This window comes from Amphiura filiformis, chromosome 19, assembly GCF_039555335.1.
Source record: "Amphiura filiformis chromosome 19, Afil_fr2py, whole genome shotgun sequence".
Lineage (NCBI taxonomy): Eukaryota > Metazoa > Echinodermata > Ophiuroidea > Amphilepidida > Amphiuridae > Amphiura > Amphiura filiformis.
Genome location: NC_092646.1, coordinates 58,855,197 through 58,881,241, shown reverse-complemented (window position 1 = coordinate 58,881,241; position 26,045 = coordinate 58,855,197). Strand labels below are relative to the sequence as shown.

At 38.4% G+C, this 26,045-nt stretch overlaps 1 protein-coding gene across 1 annotated transcript in view; it reads right to left on the bottom strand.

Annotated features, from left to right (window-relative positions):
- Nucleotides 1-279: 279 nt before the first annotated feature.
- Nucleotides 280-26,045, bottom strand: part of LOC140140694 (uncharacterized) — a 28,955-nt gene continuing 3,189 nt past the window's right edge. The window contains exons 4-11 of the mRNA XM_072162451.1: nt 25,116-25,319; nt 20,824-20,857; nt 10,028-10,172; nt 8,071-8,184; nt 4,183-4,242; nt 3,567-3,710; nt 1,107-1,217; nt 280-528 (exon numbers count right to left, since the gene is read on the bottom strand). Of these exons, the coding sequence (XP_072018552.1) occupies nt 280-528; nt 1,107-1,217; nt 3,567-3,710; nt 4,183-4,242; nt 8,071-8,184; nt 10,028-10,172; nt 20,824-20,857; nt 25,116-25,319 (1,061 nt within the window). The remainder of the gene's footprint in view (nt 529-1,106; nt 1,218-3,566; nt 3,711-4,182; nt 4,243-8,070; nt 8,185-10,027; nt 10,173-20,823; nt 20,858-25,115; nt 25,320-26,045) is intronic.

Sequence of the window (26,045 nt, the reverse complement as noted above, 5' to 3'; positions counted from 1 at the left end):
ATTCATGAAAACAAATAGATAATCAGCTTATCGGATTAAAAGCTTAGAGGAAAGTCTTGCTGCTCAGCGAGTGTTTGTAATTATCAGAAGGTTTTCTCCAAATTCGTTCTCTAATGTGTCTTCTTTACCAATGAGACTATCATAAGAAATAAATACCCTTGTTTGGAAAAGAATGTATAAGAATTAAATATGCAAAGCTATATTCTGAATAGAATGATTCTGCTCCAACAACCCCAGCCCCACATGATATATACCATTTCCTTGTGTATGGTCTATGACCTAGTCACTAGACTGGACTTGTATTATATCACACTGGCTCTGCTTAAGAGCTAAGTGTTTCTGCGCCAAGCTACTGGACATTATTAACTTTTCAGTGTCAATTTCAATCACATTTTTAGCGACTTCCTCCGCTGCGTCCTTCTCTGCTAACCTGCTGGACATCATTTCTATTGGATCATCTCCATTAAGTACCATGATGTACCAGTCCTCTGCCTTGTGGATAAGGTCCACTAACGGTTTAAGGTTCACCTAGAAAAAATGGAAAGAATGTATGAAATGTAAATCTTGGTTATAGACATTTTCAGCAGCTATAATTGAAGATCAAATTAAAAAGACTAGTTTACGTATGACGTCCTGTCAACCAGATCAAAAATGCTGTACAGCGCACGTCAGCAACCCTGACATCAGACACAAACTAGATTGATTGATTGATTGATTGATTGATTGATGTGCTCATTGATTGAATGATTGATATGATGATTGATTGATTCATTCATTCATTCATTCATTCATTCATAAAGTGATTGATACATTGATTGATCCATTGATTAATTGATTGACTTAATGTGATGTGAGCAATAAGTTTTGCAGTTGTAAATTGCTGATCGTCAACATGTTATCAGTAATATCGTAGCAGGCTTGACTCATCAATCTCATTGTGAAAAAAATAAATCAAGACTACTCACAAAAACAATGATTCAAGATCAAACCAAAGAACAATATGATGTACAACAACCGACTACAACCGGAGACAACAGCAGAGTATGAATACTACGAGCGTAATCAATGGAAAAGACTGCCATGATGCACAACCAATACTAACTTACCCTAAAGAATCCATTGAATGGAGAGTCTTGGTCAGAGACTACATAGCAGAGTATACTAATGGAAAAGACTGTCATAATGCACATGCCAAGCTCCATCCTATATGATGATGCCTGTTAAGACAAATGAATAAAAAATCAAACAGTGGCATATTACATGATGCAGTCATGGTCCATGGCAAAGGCGATTCGACCTTTGTGGCATTAAACCCAGTTAACAGGAAATTAATCCAGTAAATCGATTCAGTAAAGCAAATAAGCTCATGCATTCGATCACTAACGGCAACAAGCTTCGGTCGATTACCCCAGCTGCAGCGTGTGTAAACTCTAATTTGCATAGAGGCTGTACGTGAAATTATTGATTGGCTCCAAACAAAGGATTTGAACCGGTGCACGTAATCATGGCGCAGTGCAGTCCATTCAATCAAATGTTGTCATCAACCTATTTGATCGCAGTGCATTGTTATGTGTGTGAGACGAACTGTCGCGGTTGATTGCAATCAAACAAACAATGTCTTATGTATTACTTTGTTCCGTGATGAAAATCGTGATGTTTTATTCAATCACTCTTGAAAAATGTATTTCTTTGTAGGCCTATTACTTTGTTTTGTGATGAAAATCGTGATGTTTTATTTCATCACGCTCTAAACAATAATTATAGTTACATGCATTTCAAGAAAAAAATCTTATTAAAACGGTAGGCCCTATGTTGTTTAGAAAAAATGTAGAAAGTGATGATGATGATGATGATGTCGATGATGATGATGATGATGATGATGATGATGATGATGATGATGATGATGATGATGATGTCTCCAAAAGTATCCCGGTTTGTTTTTCTTGCCCTAAATCGTGCGTATCTATTAATAAGGCACTTCAATAATCAATAATCAGTCCCGTGACGGCCTCCACTAACTAGCTACTAACTTGGGTTTATGGGCGCTGATATTTCATGTTCACTGTCACTTATTTATCAGAAAAGTGCGACCATTTGTCAATCACCTACAGTACCCAATTTCGGCATACTATATAAGAAACTCATCATGATGATTGCCAGAGAATAGTTAAAATGTAGCTTGTACCGTTTTTTGTGGCATCCTTCAGAAGTGAGCGGTCCGATACCAATATTTTCGGTCAAATCTCCATTCAATTAACACGGGGAGTTGGCTAGCTATGCCTTGCCCTCACTCATATTTTACAAAAGTGCGACTATTTCTGAACATCTAACCTAGCTGTAATTTTAGGTCATGTTAGAGAAATATATTTGCTAGAAGTTTGGAGAATAGCTAACATATTGGCTGGTTATTTTTCACACAGTGATGTTAACTAGCCAAGTGCCCATTCTTCCAACGTAGATCATTTGTAGGGGTCACGCGTCAATGGTGAGAGCACTGTGTATTGTGTATAGGAAAACGGACAGTAACTGCAGTATGATGCGTCCGTGGTGCAGTGCAAAAGTCAATATTTGCCCTGTTTTAGGTAGTCTCCTCCGCAGCCAGTTTGGTTACGCTCCCTCCACACAAACAGTCTGCCAATGGCCACTTATAACGCCGTTTCTGATTGGCTACACGTATGTACACTTAGAGCTGTACATACGGGAACTTGATTGACCTCAGTCAGTTGGCGAGCGATGCAATCTCGCAAGTGCTTACTTCCGGGTCAAAATTGCTCATGAATATGAAGTAGCCGTCTAGCCGATCGACCAATTGAAAACCTTGTTTGAAGTCAAGCTGAATGACGTCGTCAGAAAACCGTTAGCCAATCAAAAAGGTTTGTTATCATTGGCAGACTGTTTGTGTGGAGGGAGCGTAACCAAACTAGCTGCGGAGGAGACTATGTTTTAGGGTGTTTTCGTTTAGTAAACACATTTGTGATGCGATCAAGCAAAATCAGTCGGAACTCGGAAATATAAAATGTTCAGTTTCTTTTTTTATAGGATAGTAAACAACATTTACAAAGATGTATGTTGCAGAAAACTCCATTGAAATTGAACACCCAGTTCCACAGATATGAGCAATTATAGAGTTTTCAAAACAATAGGAAACAAAAGGAAATATTTCCTTTGTTTGGATATATCTCATAATCAATATTTCCGAGTTCCGACTGATTTTGCTTGATCGCATCACATTTTCTAACATCTTATACAACTGATCAATCAAAACTAACATAATTATGAGTAAATTCATAGCCAAAGTTTAAATGCTTAGACATGTGCCAAGTCTTTGAATTTTGTGCCTGCAATAATTGTAAGAAATCATGCAAAATTGCATGTTTGGCACCATTTCCCCTCAAATTGCAAAACTATTTTAAAATAATTTGACTTTATTACCAGTTAGAACTAAGTAAAGGTTTATGATTTAGCTATATTTCATATGGGTAAAACAAGATAATATTTTTCAATTAAAAACAAATTAGTGCTACATTTTTCTAGAATAGGAGTAGTATATACCGGACCATACGAACCTGTATAAGAAGGACTCCAACAAATGAGAAAAATCCAAGCGTCTCTAGAAACAGCCATTGCAATGGGTGGATTTTTGACACCATAATCTCATAACGTTCTGCTGAGGCTGCATTCAGCTTGATCATGTTTGCCAATATTTCATTCTGTGGATGAAAAATTAAAGCTTGTAGTGGATGTAGCTGAACCAGTCCCACGGACTGAATTATGATCCAACGCCGAATTTAAAAAAAAGCTATGATGTCTTGTCAACCAGACCAAAAATGCCGTACTGCGCAGGTCAGTAACCAATCATGTCACGCCTTTATCCTGACCGCAGACATGGCAAACACAAACTAGTCTTTTTAATTCGGTCTTGTGATTTTTTCATACCAATTTGAAGTCACAATAGTCCTCACATCTGGTTTGTGACTTCTTTGTCACGGGTCGGGTCTACTTATGTGAATAAAAGTAACTTTTATCATCCCTCTTTCTTGCTCATTATTCCTCCTCCATTGTGAAACTCTAAATCCTGCATCTCTCTCTACCTATTCCTCTGAGTTATTCGCCAAGTTTTCATTATAATACTATCAAGAATAGGAAGCCTATTTTGTGGTGTGATACACTACTACTACTTACAATCAGTGTCTCGTTCAGAGGCCAGTCGTTCATTTTCAAGTCCTTGAATATCTTTGCTATCTGTTTAGAAACAAAAAACATAATTTATTTTTGATTACATCTGAGTCAAAATGTGATCTCCAACCAAGTGTTATACTCAATGATGTTGCCAAAGCCATGATATCTAATTGAAAACGATGTGTAGTGGTATTGAATAAAAAATACACATACATGTCGTCGCTCGGATGACAAACCGGCGTATCAGCCATTTTTGACAAAATGAGATAACGTAAATTTAATAATCTAAGTATTAAGCTCCACATTCTGACAAACTTTCAAGACAAGCATATCATTAATTATTTAGATATCACTAATTAGGTTTTGCATATCTCACTCCATGGAAAAAAACTATGCACATGATTCCGCATGTTGTGCACGACGTAGTGGCGTATCATTGACATACACCACACAGTGTCATCGCCCCGATATCTTCATGGCAAAAAATGCCATGGTAGGTCGAATTCACAGCCACGCATGGCCATTGTGTTCCCACCTGTTTAATAGTTTTTAAACGCATAATGGGCTGAAGGACATCCGACTAAGGCTGATGACATTAGCCTGTGACTGACCTCTGTACGGTCAACGAGCATACATACGCCATGGTCATCTGCTTTTAGACTGCCTCTACGATAGTCTCCTACACAGCCAGTTTGTGTCAGTCGGTCTGACACTCGTCGATCCTGTTTGTTCGTGATAGCCACATACAGTCTGGCCCGAGACCAGCTCCACGATGGTCTACGCTGCGCTATTTAAAATCTGAATTTTGGTCACTTTTTCAGCTCAAGACGCACGCTAGTTTCTCAAGACGCTAGCTAACGAGTACGACGATAATATCCGTTGAACATATATGTTCAAGTGCAAGGAACCAGATCTGGTTTCTTTATACGAAATCATTTACGGGAGATATTCATCATTTTCTACCCCGGTTGCCAAAGATTTATCGTCTGAATATCAATAGTGCATAGCACATTTACGTGTATCGATCCCGTGTATTCATTTCAGTGTCTCTGGTTGCATAATGTAATTAACCGGGCGATGTCGGTGTGCACCACTATGTCATAATTCGTAAATGTGTGACATACGCCACATTTTGGTATATCACGGATAGTGACTAATAGAAAAATGAATTCGACACAGGCCTACTGAAGTATTAGCCTACTGACGTATCATATGTCGTATGTCAATTTTAAATGGAGAATCATTTTCAAAAATGTTTAAATACTGGTGTATACATTTAATGATTATAAAATACAATTAATTGGTGAATGACAGCAATGTATAAAATGTAAGTTTAATGCTCTGCGTGCTAGCCATGCGCTTCAACGGAAAAAGTTCAAGTTTTGAAATATTTTCTCAAAATATCAAGAGCTATCTTAAGAACTACTGAACCAATACTAGGCTTGTTTGTACTCATTTTAATGCATCTTTCATACTGATTCCAAATATGGTAATGAAAATTTACATTTCTGAAATTTTTGAATTTTTTTTTTAACATGTCGTCTGCATTCGACACCCGCGTGAAGAGTGTTAATACATTGCAGACAAGTTAGTTCAATCGATAAGACTATGGTGCGAGAGGTTGCGGGTTCAAACCTTGGCGGTGGTTAGTATGCTCTCGTGTAAAATTGAGTTAGCTTGAAATTCCCCTGGACAAGGAACTTACTCATAATTGTCTCGTTGTAACCCGTACGAAACTCGGGGAGCTGATCCTGGCTGCGAAGGTCAATTGTGGAAGGTCTAGTGTGTGCGTTCCTTAGCTGCAAATCCCTGTGGTGTTGCTTTTTGGTTTGTGGATTGCTATGGGGCCGCAGTGGTCAGCGATTATTAAATTGTTATATAATAATGGCATAATGAAACCTGTTTGCACACTTTTCACACCGTGTTAGCCCTATAATAGGATATCAGCAGGATTTTTTTTGGAGGGATCAGTCCCGGGATCATTGGTTTTGATTTTTCGCAACTAGAGTATATACCATGGGTAACATGTTGCTCATACTTGGATGTGATGCTTCAGTTTTAGCTTTTTTTGTTAAATTTTACTCCAAGATTGGGGTGTGTGTGTGTGTGGGGGGGGTTGGAGGGCAAGGGGGATATGGGCCGGGAGAGAGAGAAACATATGAGAGAGAGCACTGGAAGTGAAAGAGAAGGGGAGGAGAGCTCGAGATGAAGATATCGAATGTAGGGGGGGAGGCGGGGGACGGGGTAATTTAGGAAAGAGGTGGTTATATAGGGAGGGGAGCCCCCTCTTAAAGAGGTATGGGTTGTGCTTCCCGGGGTTAATAAACTAATTCATAATCAAATCATCTCCATGCATCGTTTATGTTTCATACAAACAAACAAATTCCCCCACCCCACCCCATCCTTCAGTATACGCGCATGTATATTATGATTTCTAGGCCTAGAACTCGTGAGTGTAATATGCCACCTACCTTCGACAGAGAGCATCAACTGTCGTCCGCGGGATAGATTTCCGATATCAATCATGATAATAATTATGTTAGCACAATAGGCTATTGTATACTTCTGGTTATATACCCTATACTGTGTCCTCCCAGCATAATAGTGTTATGATTGCAGATCAGATCAGCTCTACTTTTTAATCCCTTGATTTTTGGTTTCTGAACAAAAGAGAAACCAAAACTATATATTTGAAATGAGGGAGTGCCTCATTTCAAATATATAGTTTTAGTTTTGGTTTTAGTTTTGGTCACGTGGTTTCCTATTGTCCTGCCTAACCACTTGAATCACAAGATATCGATCTCTTTATTTCTACCTTTTGTTTAAAACTAAACATTTGTGACAGGTAGTTTCGGTTTTGGTTTCAGTTTCTTATAAGTGGTGTGACGAATAAAATTACAGGATTTTCGAGTTACCTGATCTAAGTATACAAAAGAAATGTTTAAATTTCGCAGTGCAATATTCACGAGCAGAGAAGTCGAACAAAACAGTCTACATTTGAAAGCATTGATTTAGTTTGAAAGCATTGGCTTGAGACCACGAAATAGCCTAAGCTGATTTCACTGTGAAAATATATAGACCATCGAAATATTTGCATTCGACATTACAAAAGGGCCACTACTGTAATTGTATAGGTGCTATAAACAAAATCGATTCATGTCCTTAATCCCATGTACCAGAATCGATGGAAGGCCATTATATGACCTCTAATAACCTAATGACTTTTACTGAAGCAATTTTACTGCAAAAAGTAGAAGATAGAGGGAGAAGATTGGGGTGTGTGTGTGTGTGGGGGGTTGAAGGGCAAGGGGATATGGGCCGGGAGAGAGAGAAACATATGAGAGAGAGCATTGGAAGTGACAGAGAAGGGGCAGGAGAGCTCGAGATGAAGATATCGAATGTAGGGGAGGAGGAGGGGGAAAGGGGTAATTTAGGAAAGAGGTGGTTATATAGGGAGGGGATCCCCCTCTTAAAGAGGTATGGGTTGTGCTTCCTGGGGATAATAAACTAATTCATAATCAAATCATCTCCATGCATGTTTCATACAAACAAACAAATTCCCCCACCCCACCCCATCCTTCAGTATACGCGCATGTATATGATTTCTAGGCCTAGAACTCGTGAGTGTAATATGCCACCTACCTTCGACAGAGAGCATCAACTGTCTTCCGCGGGATATATTTCCGATATCAATCATGAGAATAATTATGTTCGCTCACTAGGCTATACTATACTTCTGGTTATATACCCTATACTGTGTCCTCCCTGCATAATAGTGTTATGATTGCAGATCAGATCAGCTCTACTTTTTAATCCCTTGATTTTTGGTTTCTGAACAAAAGAGAAACCAAAACTATATATTTGAAATGAGGGAGTGTCTATTATACCGACCTTCCAAATTTGACCACTAGACAAGTCTCCTTTATAATCCACGGTACTCATGTGGCTGAGTCCTTGTAGCTGACCTATCACAGATACAACTTCAGCCTTCACCAAACGAAAGATCTGTTATCAGAAAGGGGGAAATGAATTGATTTTATAATACTGAATAATGAATGAAACATGTTCCCATATCCCAAAGCAGAGATGTTTTTATTTGTGGGATGAGTATGTAAACACAACGTTTAAATGTTTGATTATATAAAATGCATTAGGGATGAAATCAAAATTCGAAAACCCGGTTCCGCCCGGTTCCGTCCGGTTCTCATTGTTTAGAACAATAGCAACCGGACGGAACCGGCGGTTAAGCGCCGGTCGAGTTTTGATTTCATCCCCTAAACGTTTTATGATTCAGAAAACATTTGAAAACATTCTAACGTAAGTGTTGACAAAATATTTTGCAATAACATTTTCCTCACCAGAAACTATAATCAAAGACGAAATTAAAAAACTAGTTTGCGTCTGACGTCATATGTCACTGTCAATCAAACTCGGGCACAAGTTGTCTGCGAGTGTCATGAAGATTGAGTTCATGAACGCGGCGGTAAATGAGCGTGCCTTATGTAATAATTTTGTACCTTATAAACCGTCCCAAAAGTCTTACTACATGATGCAGTCATGTCTACAGTAGAATTCACTTCGACCTTTGCAGGACTTAAACCCCATTAAAAGCTATTAAACCAAGATAACACTCATTGAAACAGCTCAACTGATTAAATCGGATCTTCTCTGGTTGTGCACATGTGTCTGTTTTATATGTGCGGTATTGCAATGAGCTGCTATAATACAGCTTCAGTTGGGTAACCGATTATAAAGGAAACGCAAGAAAACAATGGTATGTGGACCTTTGTTCACGAAATGAGACAATGGCCTGCTTTTTGTTAACCAGCATTCTTGAAAATGAGCAACATAATGATTGTTGACTTAACACGGTTTGGAAATAATTTCTTCATATTTTTGGTGTTATCTGTCGTTTACATATCCTTCCTAAAACACAAAAGTGCGACTATTTCCAAACACCTAAATTAGCTAAAAATTTAGGACATGTTACAAAACTATATTTGCTAGAATTTCATAGAATACTTTAAATGTAGCTTGTACCGTTTTTTTTGTGGCATCCTTCAGAACGGAGCGGTCCGTTACCAATATAGCTCAATATTTTCGGTCAAATCTCCATTCAATTAACACGGGGAGTTGGCTAGCTATGAGCTAGCTATGCCTTGCCCTCACTCATATTCTACGAAAGTGCGACTATTTCTGAACATCTAACCTAGCTGTAATTTTAGGTCATGTTAGAGAAATATATTTGCTAGAAGTTTGGAGAATACTTTAAATATTGGCCGGTTATTTTTCACACAGTGATGTTAACTAGGCAAATGCAATATACTTCTAACATACACTATTTGTAAAGGTCGCGCGTCAATGGTGAGAGCACTGTGTATTGTGTATAGGAAAACGGACAGTAACTGCAGTATGAGTAGTAGGAAACTTTCTTTCCTGAAGGCACCTTGTCAGCAATGCATAGGAAACTTACTTTTTTCCTTGCAAAAGTATTGTATTTTTTCTGCGATTCGTTTTCTTCGATCGGCACCAGATGAATCAACCTTCCTTTTACTAGAGTCGTGGGGACTGGAGTTTGATTGACAGTGACGTTAGACGTCTTTCTAATGTGTCTAATATAACGTTTAATTTTTAGTTTCGCCGATGCGCACATCATTGCTGCGAACTTCACGGTTTTTAAATGCGCAGTAACGATGTTCGCTGAACGATGCGCGCATCGGTGTGATGTCAAACGATGAAATCTCATGTCTACCCGCAAAGGCTTATGGGATTTACCGAGAAGGTCATTTTTGTTTAAAATAGCTATGCAAATGCTAAGTAACTAAGGCTAAATTCCATCTATTCTCACCTCTGCCCGTTTCTTAACTGTAATGCCTGTGATTTGAGTAGCAAGAATCATGATTTGGTCCAGAAGACTGATTTCATGAGACACGATGCTCAACAGATCTTTTTGCTTTTGCAATACTGACTGGTAGGAAAACCCAAACGATGTCCTGGATTTAGACAGAAAAGTTATTTTATTTTGATTGAAATGAGTTTTTTTACAATGTTTGATAGTATTTTGATTTAAAAATGATCTTTTGCAACTTTTTATGTTAACAGATATACGTTTTGCAACTTTTGAAGTTAATAGATATACGTTTCGCCGTATTGACATAAGAGAGATTGCGATGTTATATACGTGATACGTGGATCGTGCGTTTTAAACGACGTTCAAAACGGCGTTAAATATTACTAGTCTCGGTTCCAAGCAGGATTGTGCTCATCCGTCACGAAGGAGAACAAGTCGGCTGGAACAAAGACTAAACATCTGATCTGGTCGCTAGAGGGCGATGCGATTGAAAATTTGAATGTGACCGATTCATCTTTTGATTTGGACTAAAAACCAATGCTGCTTAAAATTAATTGTATTTCAGTGCTTCCCAATAGTTGACAAAAAAAATATTTTAGTAGGTTAAAGACCGATGCATCCATATATGATGACTTTACTTTCAAAATGAGACTTTTTCTTGGTGAAAAACTCGCCATATGCTGTAAAATTCATCATGTTTCAACGTAGCCCGTGCGTTTTATACGACGTTGGTGTCCAAAATGTGAAATCACAATGTCATTTTTTATACGGAAAGTATCACACACATTACAATCGTGTAAGAGAGCACGAAATTTATTTGATTGAGAATGCTCTTATCATTGCTTCATGACGTTATTGTTAATGTAAGAATAAGTATGATGCCCAATTTGAGCCTGTATCAATTAACAGCAAAGCATACTGAAAATGATAACGCAGTCAAAGAATATTGGAGTTATAGCTCCTTACGGAACATCATAGTTTCTAAACAAATTGTTAAAGGTATGTCATGTTTAGTATTATTTCACTATTTATTCCTGGGACTGTGACAGTGTGCCAAGGCATTCACTAGTTATTAAAGTGTCAATGTGTCAGCTAAACATTACTTTCATGTGTGAGTCAATGTGTTTGCCACTAAGTAAGTCTTTCTTCCGTGTCATGTGACAATGTGCCAGGCAATCCTATTGTTACTTGAAACATTAATACTTCGTATGTTCTGGCTCTTCTTTCATGGCACATTAACACCAGGTTACCTCATTATTACTTCTGTGTATCAATGTGTCAGACACTTCGTTAACTTCCGCAATTACTTTTACGTGAATGTCTTGTTTTGAGCTATTTCCTGGCACTGCAACACTGTGCCAGGCAAGCTGATTATTATGGTGTGTCAATGTGTCAGATACTTAAAGAATTTGTTAATCTCCTTCTTTTGTGCTCTTTCTTCCCGGTACTGTGACGGTGTGCCAGGCAAACGGTGTGTCAACGTGTCAGACACTAAAAGACTATGTTACCTTTCGTACTTCTCTTGTGCTCATTCTTCCTGACAGTGTGCCAAGCAAACCGATCATTTCTTTTTCATGTGTGTCAATGAGTATGTTTTTAGTTATTTCTTACTGACAGTGTGACACTGGCAAGCAAGCCAATCATTACTTTCATGTGTGAGTCAATGTATGTTTGTTTTATGCTCTTTCTTTCTAGCACTGCGACAGTGTGCTTGCAAGCTGATCATTACTTTCACGTGTGTGTAAATGGTCAGACACTTTTAAGACTTCTTTAACTTCCGTATGTTTTAACTAATTTATGCTCTTTCTTCTTGTCACTGTGACAGTGTCCCAGGCAAGCCAATCATTACTTTCACAAGTTGTTATTTTTAGGTAGTTCTTCCTGGCATTGCATCACTGTGCCAGGAAAGCCGATCATTAGGGTGTGTCTAACTAAAAGACTAAGTTAGCTTCTGTACCTCTTTTGTACACATTCTTCCTGGCACTACGACAGTGTGCCAGGCAACCCAATTTCATGTGTGTCAATGTATCAGACCTCACAGTACCAGGCAAGCATATCATCATTTTTACATGTATGCTCTTTAGCTATTTCTTCCTGGCACTGTGACACTGTGCAAAACAAGCATATCATTACTTTTACATGTATGCTCTTTAGCTATTTCTTCCTGGCATTGTGACACTGTGCCAGGCAAGCATATCATTACTTTTACATGTATGCTCTTTAGCTATTTCTTCCTGGCACTGTGACACTGTGCCAGGCAAGCATATCATTACTTTTACATGTATGATCTTTAGCTATTTCATCCTGAACAAACACTGTGACACTGTGCCAGGCAAGCATATCATTACTTTTACATGTATGCTCTTTACCTATTCCTTCCTGGCACTGTGACACTGTGCCAGGCAAGCATATCATTACTTTTACATGTATGATCTTTAGCTATTTCATCCTGACACTGTGACACTGTGCCAGGCAAGCATATCATTACTTTTACATGTATGCTCTTTACCTATTCCTTCCTGGCACTGTGACACTGTGCCAGGCAAGCATATCATTCCTTTTACATGTATGCTCTTTAGCTATATCTTCCTGGCACTGTGACACTGTGCCAGGCAAGCATATCATTCCTTTTACATGTATGCTTTTTAGCTATTTTTTCCTGGCACTGTGACACTGTGCCAGGCAAGCATATCATTACTTTTACATGTATGATCTTTAGCTATTTCATCCTGGCACTGTGACACTGTGCAATGCAAGCATATCATTACTTTTACATGTATGCTCTTTACCTATTCCTTCCTGGCACTGTGAGACTGTGCCAGGCAAGCATATCATTCCTTTTACATGTATGCTCTTTAGCTATATCTTCCTGGCACTGTGACACTGTGCCAGGCAAGCATATCATTCCTTTTACAGGTATACTTTTTAGCTATTTCTTCCTGGCACTGTGACACTGTTCCAGGCAAGCATATCATTACTTTTACATGTATGATCTTTAGCTATTTCATCCTGGCACTGTGACACTGTGCCAGGCAAGCATATCATTACTTTTACATGTATGCTTTTTACCTATTTCTTCCTGGCACTGTGACACTGTGCCAGGCAAGCATATCATTACTTTTACATGTATGCGCTGTACCTATTTCTTCCGGGGACTGTGACACTGTGCCAGGCAAGCATATCATTACTTTTACATGTATGCTCTTTAGCTATTTCTTCCTGGCACTGTGACACTGTGCCAGGCAAGCATATCATTACCTTTACATGTATGCTCTTTAGCTATTTCTTCCTGGCACTGTGACACTGTGCCAGGCAAGCATATCATTACTCTTACATGTATGCTCTTTAGCTATTTCTTCCTGGCACTGCGACATTGTGCCAGGCAAGCATATCATTACTTTTACATGTATGATCTTTAGCTATTTCTTCCTGTCACTGTGACACTGTGCCAGGCAAGCATATCATTACTTTTACATATATGATCTTTAGCTATTTCATCCTGGCACTGTGACACTGAGCCAGGCAAGCATATCATTACTTTTACATGTATGATCTTTAGCTATTTCGTCCTGGCACTGTGACACTGTGCCAGGCAATCATATCATTATGTTTACATGTATGTTCTTTAGATATTTCTTCCTGGCACTGTGACACTGTGCCAGGCAAGCATATCATTACTTTTACATGTATGCTCTTTAGCTATATCTTCCTGGCACTGTGACACTGTGCCAGGCAAGCATATCATTACTTTTACATGTATGATCTTTAGCTATTTCTTCCTGTCACTGTGACACTGTGCCAGGCAAGCATATCATTACTTTTACATATATGATCTTTAGCTATTTCATCCTGGCACTGTGACACTGAGCCAGGCAAGCATATCATTACTTTTACATGTATGATCTTTAGCTATTTCGTCCTGGCACTGTGACACTGTGCCAGGCAAGCATATCATTACTTTTACATGTATGCTCTTTAGCTGTTTCTTCCTGGCACTGTGACACTGTGCCAGGCAAGCATATCATTACTTTTACATGTATGCTCTTTAGCTATTTCGTCCTGGCACTGTGACACTGTGCCAGGCAAGCATATCATTACTTTTACATGTATGCTCTTTAGCTATTTCTTCCTGGCACTGTGACACTGTGCCAGGCAAGCATATCATTACTTTTACATGTATGCTCTTTAGCTATATCTTCCTGGCACTGTGACACTGTGCCAGGCAAGCATATCATTACTTTTACATGTATGCTCTTTAGCTAATTCTTCCTGGCACTGTGACACTGTGCCAGGCAAGCATATCATTACTCTTACAAGTATGCTCTCTAGCTATTTCTTCCTGGCACTGTGACACTGTGCCAGGCAAGCATATCATTACTTTTACATGTACATGTTTCTTCCTGGCATGCTGTGCTATTTAGCATGTATGTTCTTATATTTCTTCCTGGCACTGTGACACTGTGCCAGGCAAGCATATCATTACTTTTACATGTATGCTCTTTTTTAGCTGTTTCTTCCTGGCACTGTGACACTGTGCCAGGCAAGCATATCATTACTTGTACATGTATGTTCTTTAGCTTTTCTTCCTGGCACTGTGACACTGTGCCAGGCAAGCATATCATTACTCTTACATGTATGCTCTTTAGCTATTTCTTCCTGGCACTGTGACACTGTGCCAGGCAAGCATATCATTACATTTACATGTATGCTCTTTAGCTATTTCTTCCTGGCACTGTGACACTGTGCCAGGCAAGCATATCATTACTTTTACATGTATGCTTTTTACCTATTTCTTCCTGGCACTGTGACACTGTGCCAGGCAAGCATATCATTACTTTTACATGTATGCTCTTTTCCTATTTCTTCCTGGCACTGTGACACTGTGCCAGGCAAGCATATCATTACTTTTACATGTATGCTCTTTCTCTATTTCTTCCTGGCACTGTGACACTGTGCCAGGCAAGCATATCATTACTTTTACATGTATGCTCATTAGCTATTTCTTCCTGGCACTGTGACACTGTGCCAGGCAAGCTGTGCTCTTTAGGCAACTGTGACACTGTGCCAGGCAAGCATATCATTACTCTTACATGTATGCTCTTTAGCTATTTCTTCCTGGCACTGTGACATTGTGCCAGGCAAGCATATCATTACTTTTACATCAAAAATCAGTGCACAAAATATGAGGTCATTGGGTGAGAGAGGGACAGTTTGGATCTAAATTAGGGTACATTGGGTGAGAATATGACCTCTTTTTAATGGGGTCTTTGGGTGAGAGCCAAAAGAAGCCTCGAGTGATAGACGACTCGTTGCTGTTCAGATGGAAATATTATGGTATAGGTCTTTGGGTGACATGCAGATCTAAAGGAAAAATATGGGGTCTTTGGGTGACAGAGCATGTGCTGGTAATGGGATCTTTTGGGGACATGTTGAAAAAGTGGGTCTTAATAGCCTGGTCTTTGGGTGACAGAGTATGTACTGGTAATGGGGTCTTTGGGTGACAGCGATGTTGAAAAAGGGGGTCTTAATAGCCCTACGCGTCACCGCCAAAGTGGAAGTACCCCCACCCCCTGATTTCAGCACATCACATCAAACCTCCCATTGGGCGCCCCATTCCTTTTTAAAGGAATTTTATTTTGCTTTGACTAATTGTATCCAAACGGTTACATTTGAGCACCCGGGGTGGCACTTCAATATGAAATGGATATAGGTGTAGGGCTAGGGCTGGCCAGTAAGGGGCATCCGGTGATAGCAAAATGTAAAAAATATAAGGTCATTTTCAAGCCTGAGAGCATGATTTTTGGCATTTAGTGAGAGCAAAAATCAGTGTACAAAATATGAGGTCATTGGGTGAGAGAGGGACAGTTTGGATCTAAATTAGGGGGCATTGGGTGAGAATATGACCTTATTTTTAATGGGGTCTTTGAGTGAGAGCCAAAAGAAGCCTAGAGCGATAGACGACTTGTTGCTGTTCAGATGGAAATATTATGGTCTAGGTCTTTGGGAGACATGCAGATCTAAAGGGAAAATATGGGGTCTTTGGGTCACAGAGCATGTGCTGGTAATGGGGTCTTTTGGTGAAATGTTGAAAAGGGGGTCTTAATAGCCTGGTCTTTGGGTGACAGAGCACGTGCTGGTAATGGGGTCTTTGGGTGACAGCGATGTTGAAAAAGGGCTTCTTAATAGCCCTACATACGCGTCACCTCCAAAGTGGAAGTACCCCCACCCCCGGATTTCAGCACATCACATCAAACCTCCCATTGGGCACCCCATTCCTTTTTTAAAGGAATTTTTATTTTGCCTGGGCTAAATCCTGTTCAAGTGGATAACAAAGCAATGTATTTTGTCTAGGTATGTATAACCAACAATTAACAATGAGAGGACATTCCTGAACCTTGTTGACTTAGGCAGTTAGGACGCGGGACTACCGATTGTTATTTTTCTGCAAGGCTCACTCAGTCATTTAATAAGGCAATACAAACGATCGAATTTGGTATTCAAATGAACAAAATTTTGAGTTACACCTTTTCAGTGTAAAATTTATTTTCTCGGCCAAATGAAAAGCAATCATTTACATTTTTTCAGTAAATGTCAGGAAAAACTGTAATGCTTGATACTGTATTTTTTTTTCAAATCTTAGTTTTAAACTTAGTCGTGAAATTCAGTCATTTAGTGTAAGATTTTCGATTTTGATAGGCTTCAACTCTGCCCGCGAGCCTTTTTTTGGATCAATCTTTTAGCTTTTCAAAGTAATATAGTTCGCTAAAGAAGGATTTTTCCCAACTTTCTAACGCACATCACCGTGAGCGATATATCATAGTTTTGTCAGAATTTCCGTTTTGATTCCATAATTTTTGACTACCAGCTGGAAAATTTTCAAATCCACACGTGAAATCTTAGGCTAATACTAGCATTGTGGATCGATATCTCTGGGTGCCCGGCCTGGATACAGTGTTGCCAGAACTTCAATATAGCAAAGAAATTACCTATTACTAATGTTTCAATTGTCATGAAGGTGACTGGGTATAGTGCCTTTTGTTTGTGTTTGTTTGAAATTGCTTAAACCCACCGAAAGTCATAATGAAGCAGCCAAAACAATACAAGGGTAAACATGGAAGTTTATAACAACCTATTATAATGACCTAAAGGAAAAATCATTTATGGCAACAATGAGCCTTGCATTGTAAGTCATGGTTAAAATGTGTTGAGTACACACTCCACCCCCATAGGCCTACATAATATTACATACCGGTACCTTATAATATTTATATAGCACGGCTATAGCTATAGCCTACATTTAGAAAGTAGGTCCTATAGCGCTAAATTATGACAAATAGGCCTACACAAACCCGAACGCAAGTCTGAAGGGTGTAATGAAAATGCCAACCCGCGATGGGGGGGTCATTCAAAATTCACCTGGAGATAGGAGGGACAGAAAATTAAAATCCCCTCTAATAACACGCGAATTTTTCTAGGTTTGGACAGTGGATTTTCCCAAGGACCTCATCCTAGGTAAATAAACAAACAAACAAACAGACAAAATGGTTTTCATAATCATGGAATCCATAGCCCTATAAATTGAAATTGCAGGCTATCACGGAGCAAATTTCCAAAATTCACCTCATTTACCAGAATTGGGGATTTGGGCTACCAAATCGCTGGTCAGGCAATCCTGGTTTTCAATGGAAAAGGGACCTGGTTGACAAAATTGAAATATCGATTATTTCTGCTGGTTGTTCTCGAGATAAAGTACTGAGTTTGACATTTTCGTAGCATGAAGGGAAAAAGGGTAAAATAAAAACGGAAATTCTGACAAAACTATAATATATAGACCCACACGATGTGCTTTACAGAGGTGGGAAATATCTTTCTTTAGCAAACTATATTAGTTTGAGACGCTAAAAATGAATTCCGTAAAAAGCTCACGGGCGAACTAAAGGCCTATAAAAATCAAAAATATCACACTAAAAGACAAAATATGATGCTTGAATTTTAACACCAGGATTTAAAAAAATGTACATCCAAGCACTATGTCTTTAACTGACATTACTGAAGAAAAAAAAATATTGCTTTATATTTGACCGAGAAAATAAATTTCATAGCAAAAAGGTGTATCTCTGAATTGTGCTGATTTTAACATGTATCGATCGACTTTAGCGCGACTATGCATTTCTAAAGAATTGGTAGTCCCGAGGCCTGACTGTAGGTATGATTTGAAATGACCGCCAATTATGACTGTTTGATATTTATTACCAGGAATGTGGAAAAAGAGACATATGTAGAACCGAAAAAAGGTACAAATAACCCCGCTTCTGGATATCGTTTGAAGTCAAATGATATACCATTTTAAAGCTTATGATATATATTTTCTAAACACGAAATAAAACAAAATTGACTGGGGCTGACTTTACGGCTGATTCGTGGTGTCCAGTCACATAGTATCACTTCAGTGTGCTTTGCTGTTGATGCAGGCTCACGTTGGGCATCATAATTGTTCTTACAGTGACATTAACACAAACCACTGATTATAAGAGCATTCTCAAAAATTCAATTTCGTGCAAGTTTACACGAAAGGGTAACGATCGGTTTACCTGGCACACTGTCACAGTGACAGGAAGAAAGAGCACAAATTAGTTTAAAACATACGAATGTTAACGAGCCTTAAAAGTGTCTGACTATTGACACACATATGAAAGTAATGATCGGCTTGCCTGGCACACTGTCACAGTGCCAGGAAGAAAGAGCACAAATTAGTTTAAAACATACGCAAGTTAACGAGTCTTTCAAGTGTCTGACCATTGACACACATGTGAAAGTAATGATCGGCTTGCCTGGCACACTGTCACAGTGCCAGGAAGAGAGAGCACAAATTAGTTTAAAACATACGAAAGTTAACGAGTCTTTAAAGTGTCTGACCATTGACACACCTGTGAAAGTAATGGTCGGCTTGCCTGGCACACTGTCACAGTGACAGGAAGAAAGAGCACAAATTAGTTTAAAACATACGAATGTTAACAAGCCTTAAAAGTGTCTGACCATTGACACACATGTGAAAGTAATGATCGGCTTGCCTGGCACACTGTCACAGTGACAGGAAGAAAGAGCACAAATTAGTTTAAAACATACGCAAGTTAACGAGCCTTAAAAGTGTCTGACCATTGACACACATGTGAAAGTAATGGTCGGCTTGCCTGGCACACTGTCACAGTGACAGGAAGAAAGAGCACAAATTAGTTTAAAACATACGAATGTTAACGAGCCTTAAAAGTGTCTGACCATTGACACACATGTGAAAGTAATGATCGGCTTGCCTGGCACACTGTCACAGTGCCAGGAAGAAAGAGCACAAATTAGTTTAAAACATACGAAAGTTAACGAGTCTTTAAAGTGTCTGACCATTGAAACACATGTGAAAGTAATGGTCGGCTTGCCTGGCACACTGTCACAGTGCCAGGAAGAAAGAGCACAAATTAGTTTAAAACGTACGAAAGTTAACGAGTCTTTCAAGTGTCTGACTATTGACACACATGTGGAAGTAATGATCGGGTTGCCTTGCACACTGTCACAGTGCCAGAAAGAATAACAATTACGGCTTGCCTGGCACATTGTCACAGGACATGAAAGAACTTAAGACTTTATTAAGCTAACAAAGTTTTTAAGTGGCAAACACATTGACTCACACATGAAAGTAATGTTTAGCTGACACATTGACACTTTAATAACTAGTGAATGCCTTGGCACACTGTCACAGTCCCAGGAATAAATACTGAAATAATACTAAACATGACATACCTTTAATAATTTTTTTAGGAATTATATATATGTTCCGTATAAGGGAGCTGGCTTCGTTATCATTTTCAGTATTCTTTGCTGTTAATTGATACAGGCTCACATTGGGCAACATACCTATTCTTTATAAATTGACACTGACATGAACCAGTGATAAGAGCATTCTCAAAAAATTATTTTCGTGCTCTCTTACACGAAGGATAAACCCAATTTTGGGACTCACTTTTGACGGTTTCTCCTATCATGGTCGGTAGGCACGGTTGTTGATCCTTACTGCCGGTTGGACGTATCCCGACTGAAGAATCAGCTAGGAGAGGATCATACACATGACTATAAGAAAGTGGGCCCCTCGTCTCTGTTCATGACATTGAGTGCTCCATCGGGTGACCAAGACCAAAACAAATTACACTCGGCAAACCCGCAAACAATCGGCGAGATGCAGTCTAAGGCGGACCATGCGGCACAAGAAAACCATGTCATCAACTGGGACAATGCTAAAATCTTTGGTAAGGAGTGTGATGCAAATAAATAAATAATAAATGAATAAATCAATTTCGGAATTTATATAGCGCTTTTTCAGAGGATTCAAATACAACTTGTACAAGAAGAATTCGAGAACAGAGACGAGTGGGCCCCCACTTCCTTAGTCATGTGTATGATCATCTCCTGGCTGATAATACACCCTCTTCAGTCGGGATATACGTCTAACCGGAAGTAAGGATCAACAACCATCCTTCTGATGATGCCTACCGACCATGGTAGGCGAAACCGTCAAAAGTGAGTCAATTTTGGTTTTGTTCAAATGAAATCATTTATAATGTTTCCCAACAAACCTGATGAATCTATATATTTACTCACAATGAGTGTACAGAAGGAGGTGTGTACCCCTCTATCTTTAATATTAAATCTTAAGATATTGGGGGCGTTATGCCGTTAAAATTTACGGAAGAACGGGTAATAAAAAAAATTGAAATAAGTAAATCATGGTAATCGGCAATACTTACGCATAAACAAGACCAGCTGGGGTAAGAAAGCATGCTGCGTGAATGAAATGATAAAAAACAAGAACTGTCTTTAAAAAAAAAAAAAGACAACGCCATTATGTGAGCGTACACCACGAATGAGCCGTAAAGTCGGCAAATTGTGTTCTGAGTTAAAGTGTAAAGTGTGCATGAAGGTCGTATTCTTAGGTACCTCGATTTGGTTCTACATGTATCTAATTTTGATAGCGCCAGTCAAACACCTTTTAAACCAATCAATAATCCTATTGTTGAAGAGGATAATAAGCTTCTACCTATGTTTATAGAATTTTTAAATAGCTCTAGTCTTTGTTTGCTTTGCCTAAATCCTGTTCAAGTGGTGGGTTACAAAGCATTGTATTTTATCTATGTATGTATAACCAACAATTAACAATGAGATAACATTCCTGAACCTCGTTGACTTGGGGATGATTTGAAATGATCGCCAATTATGACTGTTTGATATTTATTACCAGGAATGTGGAAAAAGAGACACATGTAGAACCGAAAAAGTACCATTTTGTTGAAGGAGCAAAGTTCAACAAACCATAACTCCGCTTCTGGATATCGTTTGAAGTCAAATGATATACCATTTGAAAGCTTATGATATGTTTTTTCTAAACAAGAAATAAAACAAAATTGACCGGGCCGACTTAACGGCTCATTTACGGTCACATATATGAAGAGCACATTTCATTATTACCAGGTCGAATAGGGTACATTGTTCCACTTCCGTTGACATTTTGTTGAAACAATTGCCTTCAGCCTAACAAAGATGTTCAAAGTTATTTATTTTCTAATATTAAAGCTAGTCACTTTCTTCACAATAGCATTAGAATAGTATTTAATGTAACCTCATAGCAAATAGTGACGTCGATTTCTTTTGGATGGGGTTGGGAAAAAGTATCGAGTATAGACCTTCTTCCCTCTATCCCAAAATGCACTATTCCAGGGGGGTATGACGTAGTTCATCAACCTCATAGATCGTGTGCATCCGATGGTCTTTGCCAGACCTTTGCAATTATTTTGTCTTAATATGGGCATACTGATTCCATATATGCGGATTATCGTAAAGGCCATCGATGTTACTAATTATGTAATTATTGAATACACGAGTGATGCAGTTACGGAGCGATGCAGAACGTCTGTGTAAGAGATTTTTGTTGACGTCTTATTTTCATCTCCGAAAAAAAAGTGAAACGGACGCCGAAAAATATCACTGCGTGTCCCGTCATTAGTTTTACACCATTAGGTCTATAAAATGTATACAAAGTTAGGTTTCAATAGCAGGAAACTTTTTGGCTGATGACACCATGTCCATAAGGCATAAAAATGTTGTTTTTTGCCCCCGAAAGGTATTAGTGATCGCGGCGCCATTATCGTGATTATCGGGGATTCCTTTTTTGTGATGAAGGCACCAGCCAAAATGTCCGTATTCCAGATCTCCAGAATGTAATGAACTTAACTCTGTACTCCCCCGGGGAGATGATGTAGTTTGCGACACTCATACCCTCCTGGAATAGTGCATGATGGGAAAGAGGAAAAAAGGTCTATAGTGAATCCAGCACCCTTATGGCGACAGGAATAAGTTTATGGTAAACGGTAATTCTAATAGGGGGGTGTGTTATTTTGCAAATTTCAACTTTTTAATATGAATTGCAGTTCAAAATATGGTATCAACATTGGAAATCAAGAATATGAAAGAATTTTATTCAAAAAAGATGTCTAACCCCCTGTACATGCCCCTTGAAAATTTTGAAACAAGGTTTCCGAATTCGGCAGGCTTGTATACTTACTGCATGTAGCAGACGACATTAATGGAAGTTCAAATGGCTGTGAACACTTGATTAAAGTGCTTTTCGCTAAAACTATGGGTTTTGTATGTGGCCTTCTTGATTAGCTAGTGTGAAATTAGTTCCATATGATGACATTTGAGCAATTTTGGACATTTATAGGTTAGTTTGGTGTAAAAAGTGAGTAGGCCTAGGCCTATCTTCGTGATCTTAGAAGCAGCAAGTGGAGTAGAAACTAAAACACTTTAAAATGAAAAGAGAGACTTTGTCATCACAGATCAAACAGCTCATAGTGTAGGTGTAGAAAGTCTTATTGATGAAAGGCTGGATTCTGGGTTTATGTCTGACCATCTTTTCTGTAAAGTGTCGGCCCTAAGGTCCGTATGCACAAAAGAGTTAGACTGGTCTAAGTGGAATTGAGTTCCATCAGGAATGGTCTTTTACTCTTATTTACTTCATAGAGTAGCTTGCAAATTCTAAAGATTTACATGCAAAGTTCAAAAATAATACAAAATAGCTTAAGAAAATGTAAAGGGAAATGTCCATTGTCCTGGGACTAAATTCCACTTAGACAAGGTCTAACTTTAGACCCGGTCTAACTTATTTGTGCATACGGACGTAAGATTAAGAGTCTTACCAAGCACGTAATTGAGAACAGAATATAGGTAGACAAGATAATGCCCAGGAATAATATTACTCAACTACTGCCTCATCGTCGAGCAGTTTGACTCAACAGGCACTTGGCTGCATACAAAGTTAATAAATCATGGAACACGTCCAATGAAACATCCACATTTCCAATGAGCCTGAAGGACAAACTCTTTAATGACTTATATGATATAACTCTAGCTATTTAGAAGATCTTTAAAAGTAGGCCATATATGAACACATACTTGCATGCATTGTCAGTGCATCTTGGATCTGGACTCCCTGAAAACCATATAGTCTTACTATACAGGAGGTCTGATTAGTTTACATCATATTATAGAGCCATATTTTTCACAAACTAAACTTCAACAGTTACAACCTACTCAAAACTGATACCAGCCTTTTATCAACTTTATGATGACTAATTGCGCAATAATCCCAAGAACCTTCTTAACATCAACATACCAGCATTCTCCTTTGTGTCAATGGACAGATTCCAGCAAATCAAGTACATGTATGATAATAACATATTATGATAGGCCTACTCATTTAAAGTAGCAGAATCCTTCTCATATATGAAGCCACAAAGATAAAGATGATCGATCATGTCTTGTTCCGGGTTTTAGAAGCAGAAGGAAGACAGTTTTACCTTTGGGGAATGTGATCTTACAGCTGAACATGCCATAGGCCTATCTTCCATGGATCCAGAGAAGCTTGACAAGCCACCGATCCAAAATCTTGCAGCTGGGTATCTTGAAGTATCTTGAAGGGACACAAGTCTTTCACTTCTTAAATCAAGTGATGTTTGCAATTAAAAGATCATAGAAAACTGTGTGTGAAATATAATGCCAAAAACCTGAACCTCATTTGAGGAATGTGATGTCTAAGGCAGACTGCAGCTGCATTAATGGACTTATATGAAGCATTGTACTCTCTTGTGATTTTATCCTCCAGCTGATTGCATTCTGAATACGAAGCATGTCTTTCTGATATCAAATAATTTTCATTTTTTGAAAATCACAATATAATACAAATTTTATGACAAATTATAAAAATGTGATATTTTTCAAATTTTTGATATATAACAGTCCTCGAAGTAAATTATATAAATCTAATGACATATTCTTAATGTGTGTGTAGCAGGGAGGAAAAGCCGACGGTCAATTGAAAATTTTGACCTTTCATATTGAAGATATGGATTTTTTTCCCAAAAAGGCCTAATTTTTTTTTTTTGGTGTTTTGGGAAAAAAATCCATATCTTCAATACGAAAGGTCAAAATTTTCAATTGATCGTCGGCTTTTCATCCCACCTACATACACTTTAAGCATAAATCATCAGATTTATAAAGTTAACTTCAAGTACTGTTAAATATCAAAAATATCAATTTTTAATGATTTGCCATAAAATGTGTATTAAATTGCGAATTTCAAAAATCAAAATTATTTGATATCAGAATGACATTCTTCGTATTCAGAATGCAATTCGATATGTCTGATGTGCTCTAATGTCCCACAATAAATACTGTCCAAACGTTCATACCCCAGCCCTTAATTATTTCGGATTATTTCCTTACCTTTGTACCATTATCATTTGTTCTTGTACAAAGATTGGTTAATAAATGTGTTTAAATGCATGCTTGAACCATATTGTGTACTTTGTTCTCAAAATTACAAAAAATGACTTGGGCAATTAACGTTAGCAGGCTGACAATAATCAGGGATGGGGTCATTCAACCAAGGGGGAAAAACCCCACTTGCCGCCGCGGCATGACGTATCAGCCAATGTATGAAATCAACGTTATTCGCACAAAATTTCTAAAAATAACTCTAACATACCTATTGCATCATTAATATTTGGCGGTCCATTTGGAAACTGATCCTTTGGCCAGAATATTTCGACCAGTACTGGATACATGAGGAGTACCATAGGACAGAATGCCAGGGATGCTAATGCAGGCCAGGCTATGAGAAACAGCTGCCAGGGACGGTTGCAGTTAGTGTGCATCATCTTGACTACCCTCATATCCTTGATGCTCAAAACTAGATAAACAGACAATTAACCCCATGAGAACTACCTGCCGATTGGCCAACAAGAAGTTTTCGTTATCAATTGGACCAATCAGCAAAATTGTTAGAATAATTTCACCACGCAAAAAAAATTGGGGTGAATTATTTGCAAAGCTCCATTCTGATTGGTGATTGATCACGTAATTGACCAATCAGAGGTAATGTTAGATCGGCAGGTAGTGCTCAGAGGGGTTAAAATTATGTATGATCAATCAAATACAGTGCAGTGGTAACTGGGGTCATATGCTATCCATACTTTGGGTTTGTCCCCCTCCCCGGTCAGAACAACAACAAAACCCTAAAAGTGTCAATATTTTAAGCAAGAAACCCAAATTTAGATACATTTTAGATCCCCCTCTGAAATTGAATTTTGAAACTATCATCTTATGGAGACTGCTGACAGGTTTGCGCCAGATAGCTAGCTACCCAGAAATAATATTCTGAACCATTGATGCAGATAGTATTATTTATTTTCTTTATTTCATGATCGAGTGTTATTGATGATTCATTTATTTTACCAATATAAAGAGGGAGACAAGCAACATTAGTCCTAAAAAAATTGTTTGATTGGCGTAACATAAAAAAATAGGGTAGGTCGGTCGGCAATTTTTTTTTTCACACATTTTAAGCTGTAAATCGCGTATGATAAAGGCTTTGGGGAATTTTTGTTTTCTTTTTTTTTCAAATTTTTGCAATGGT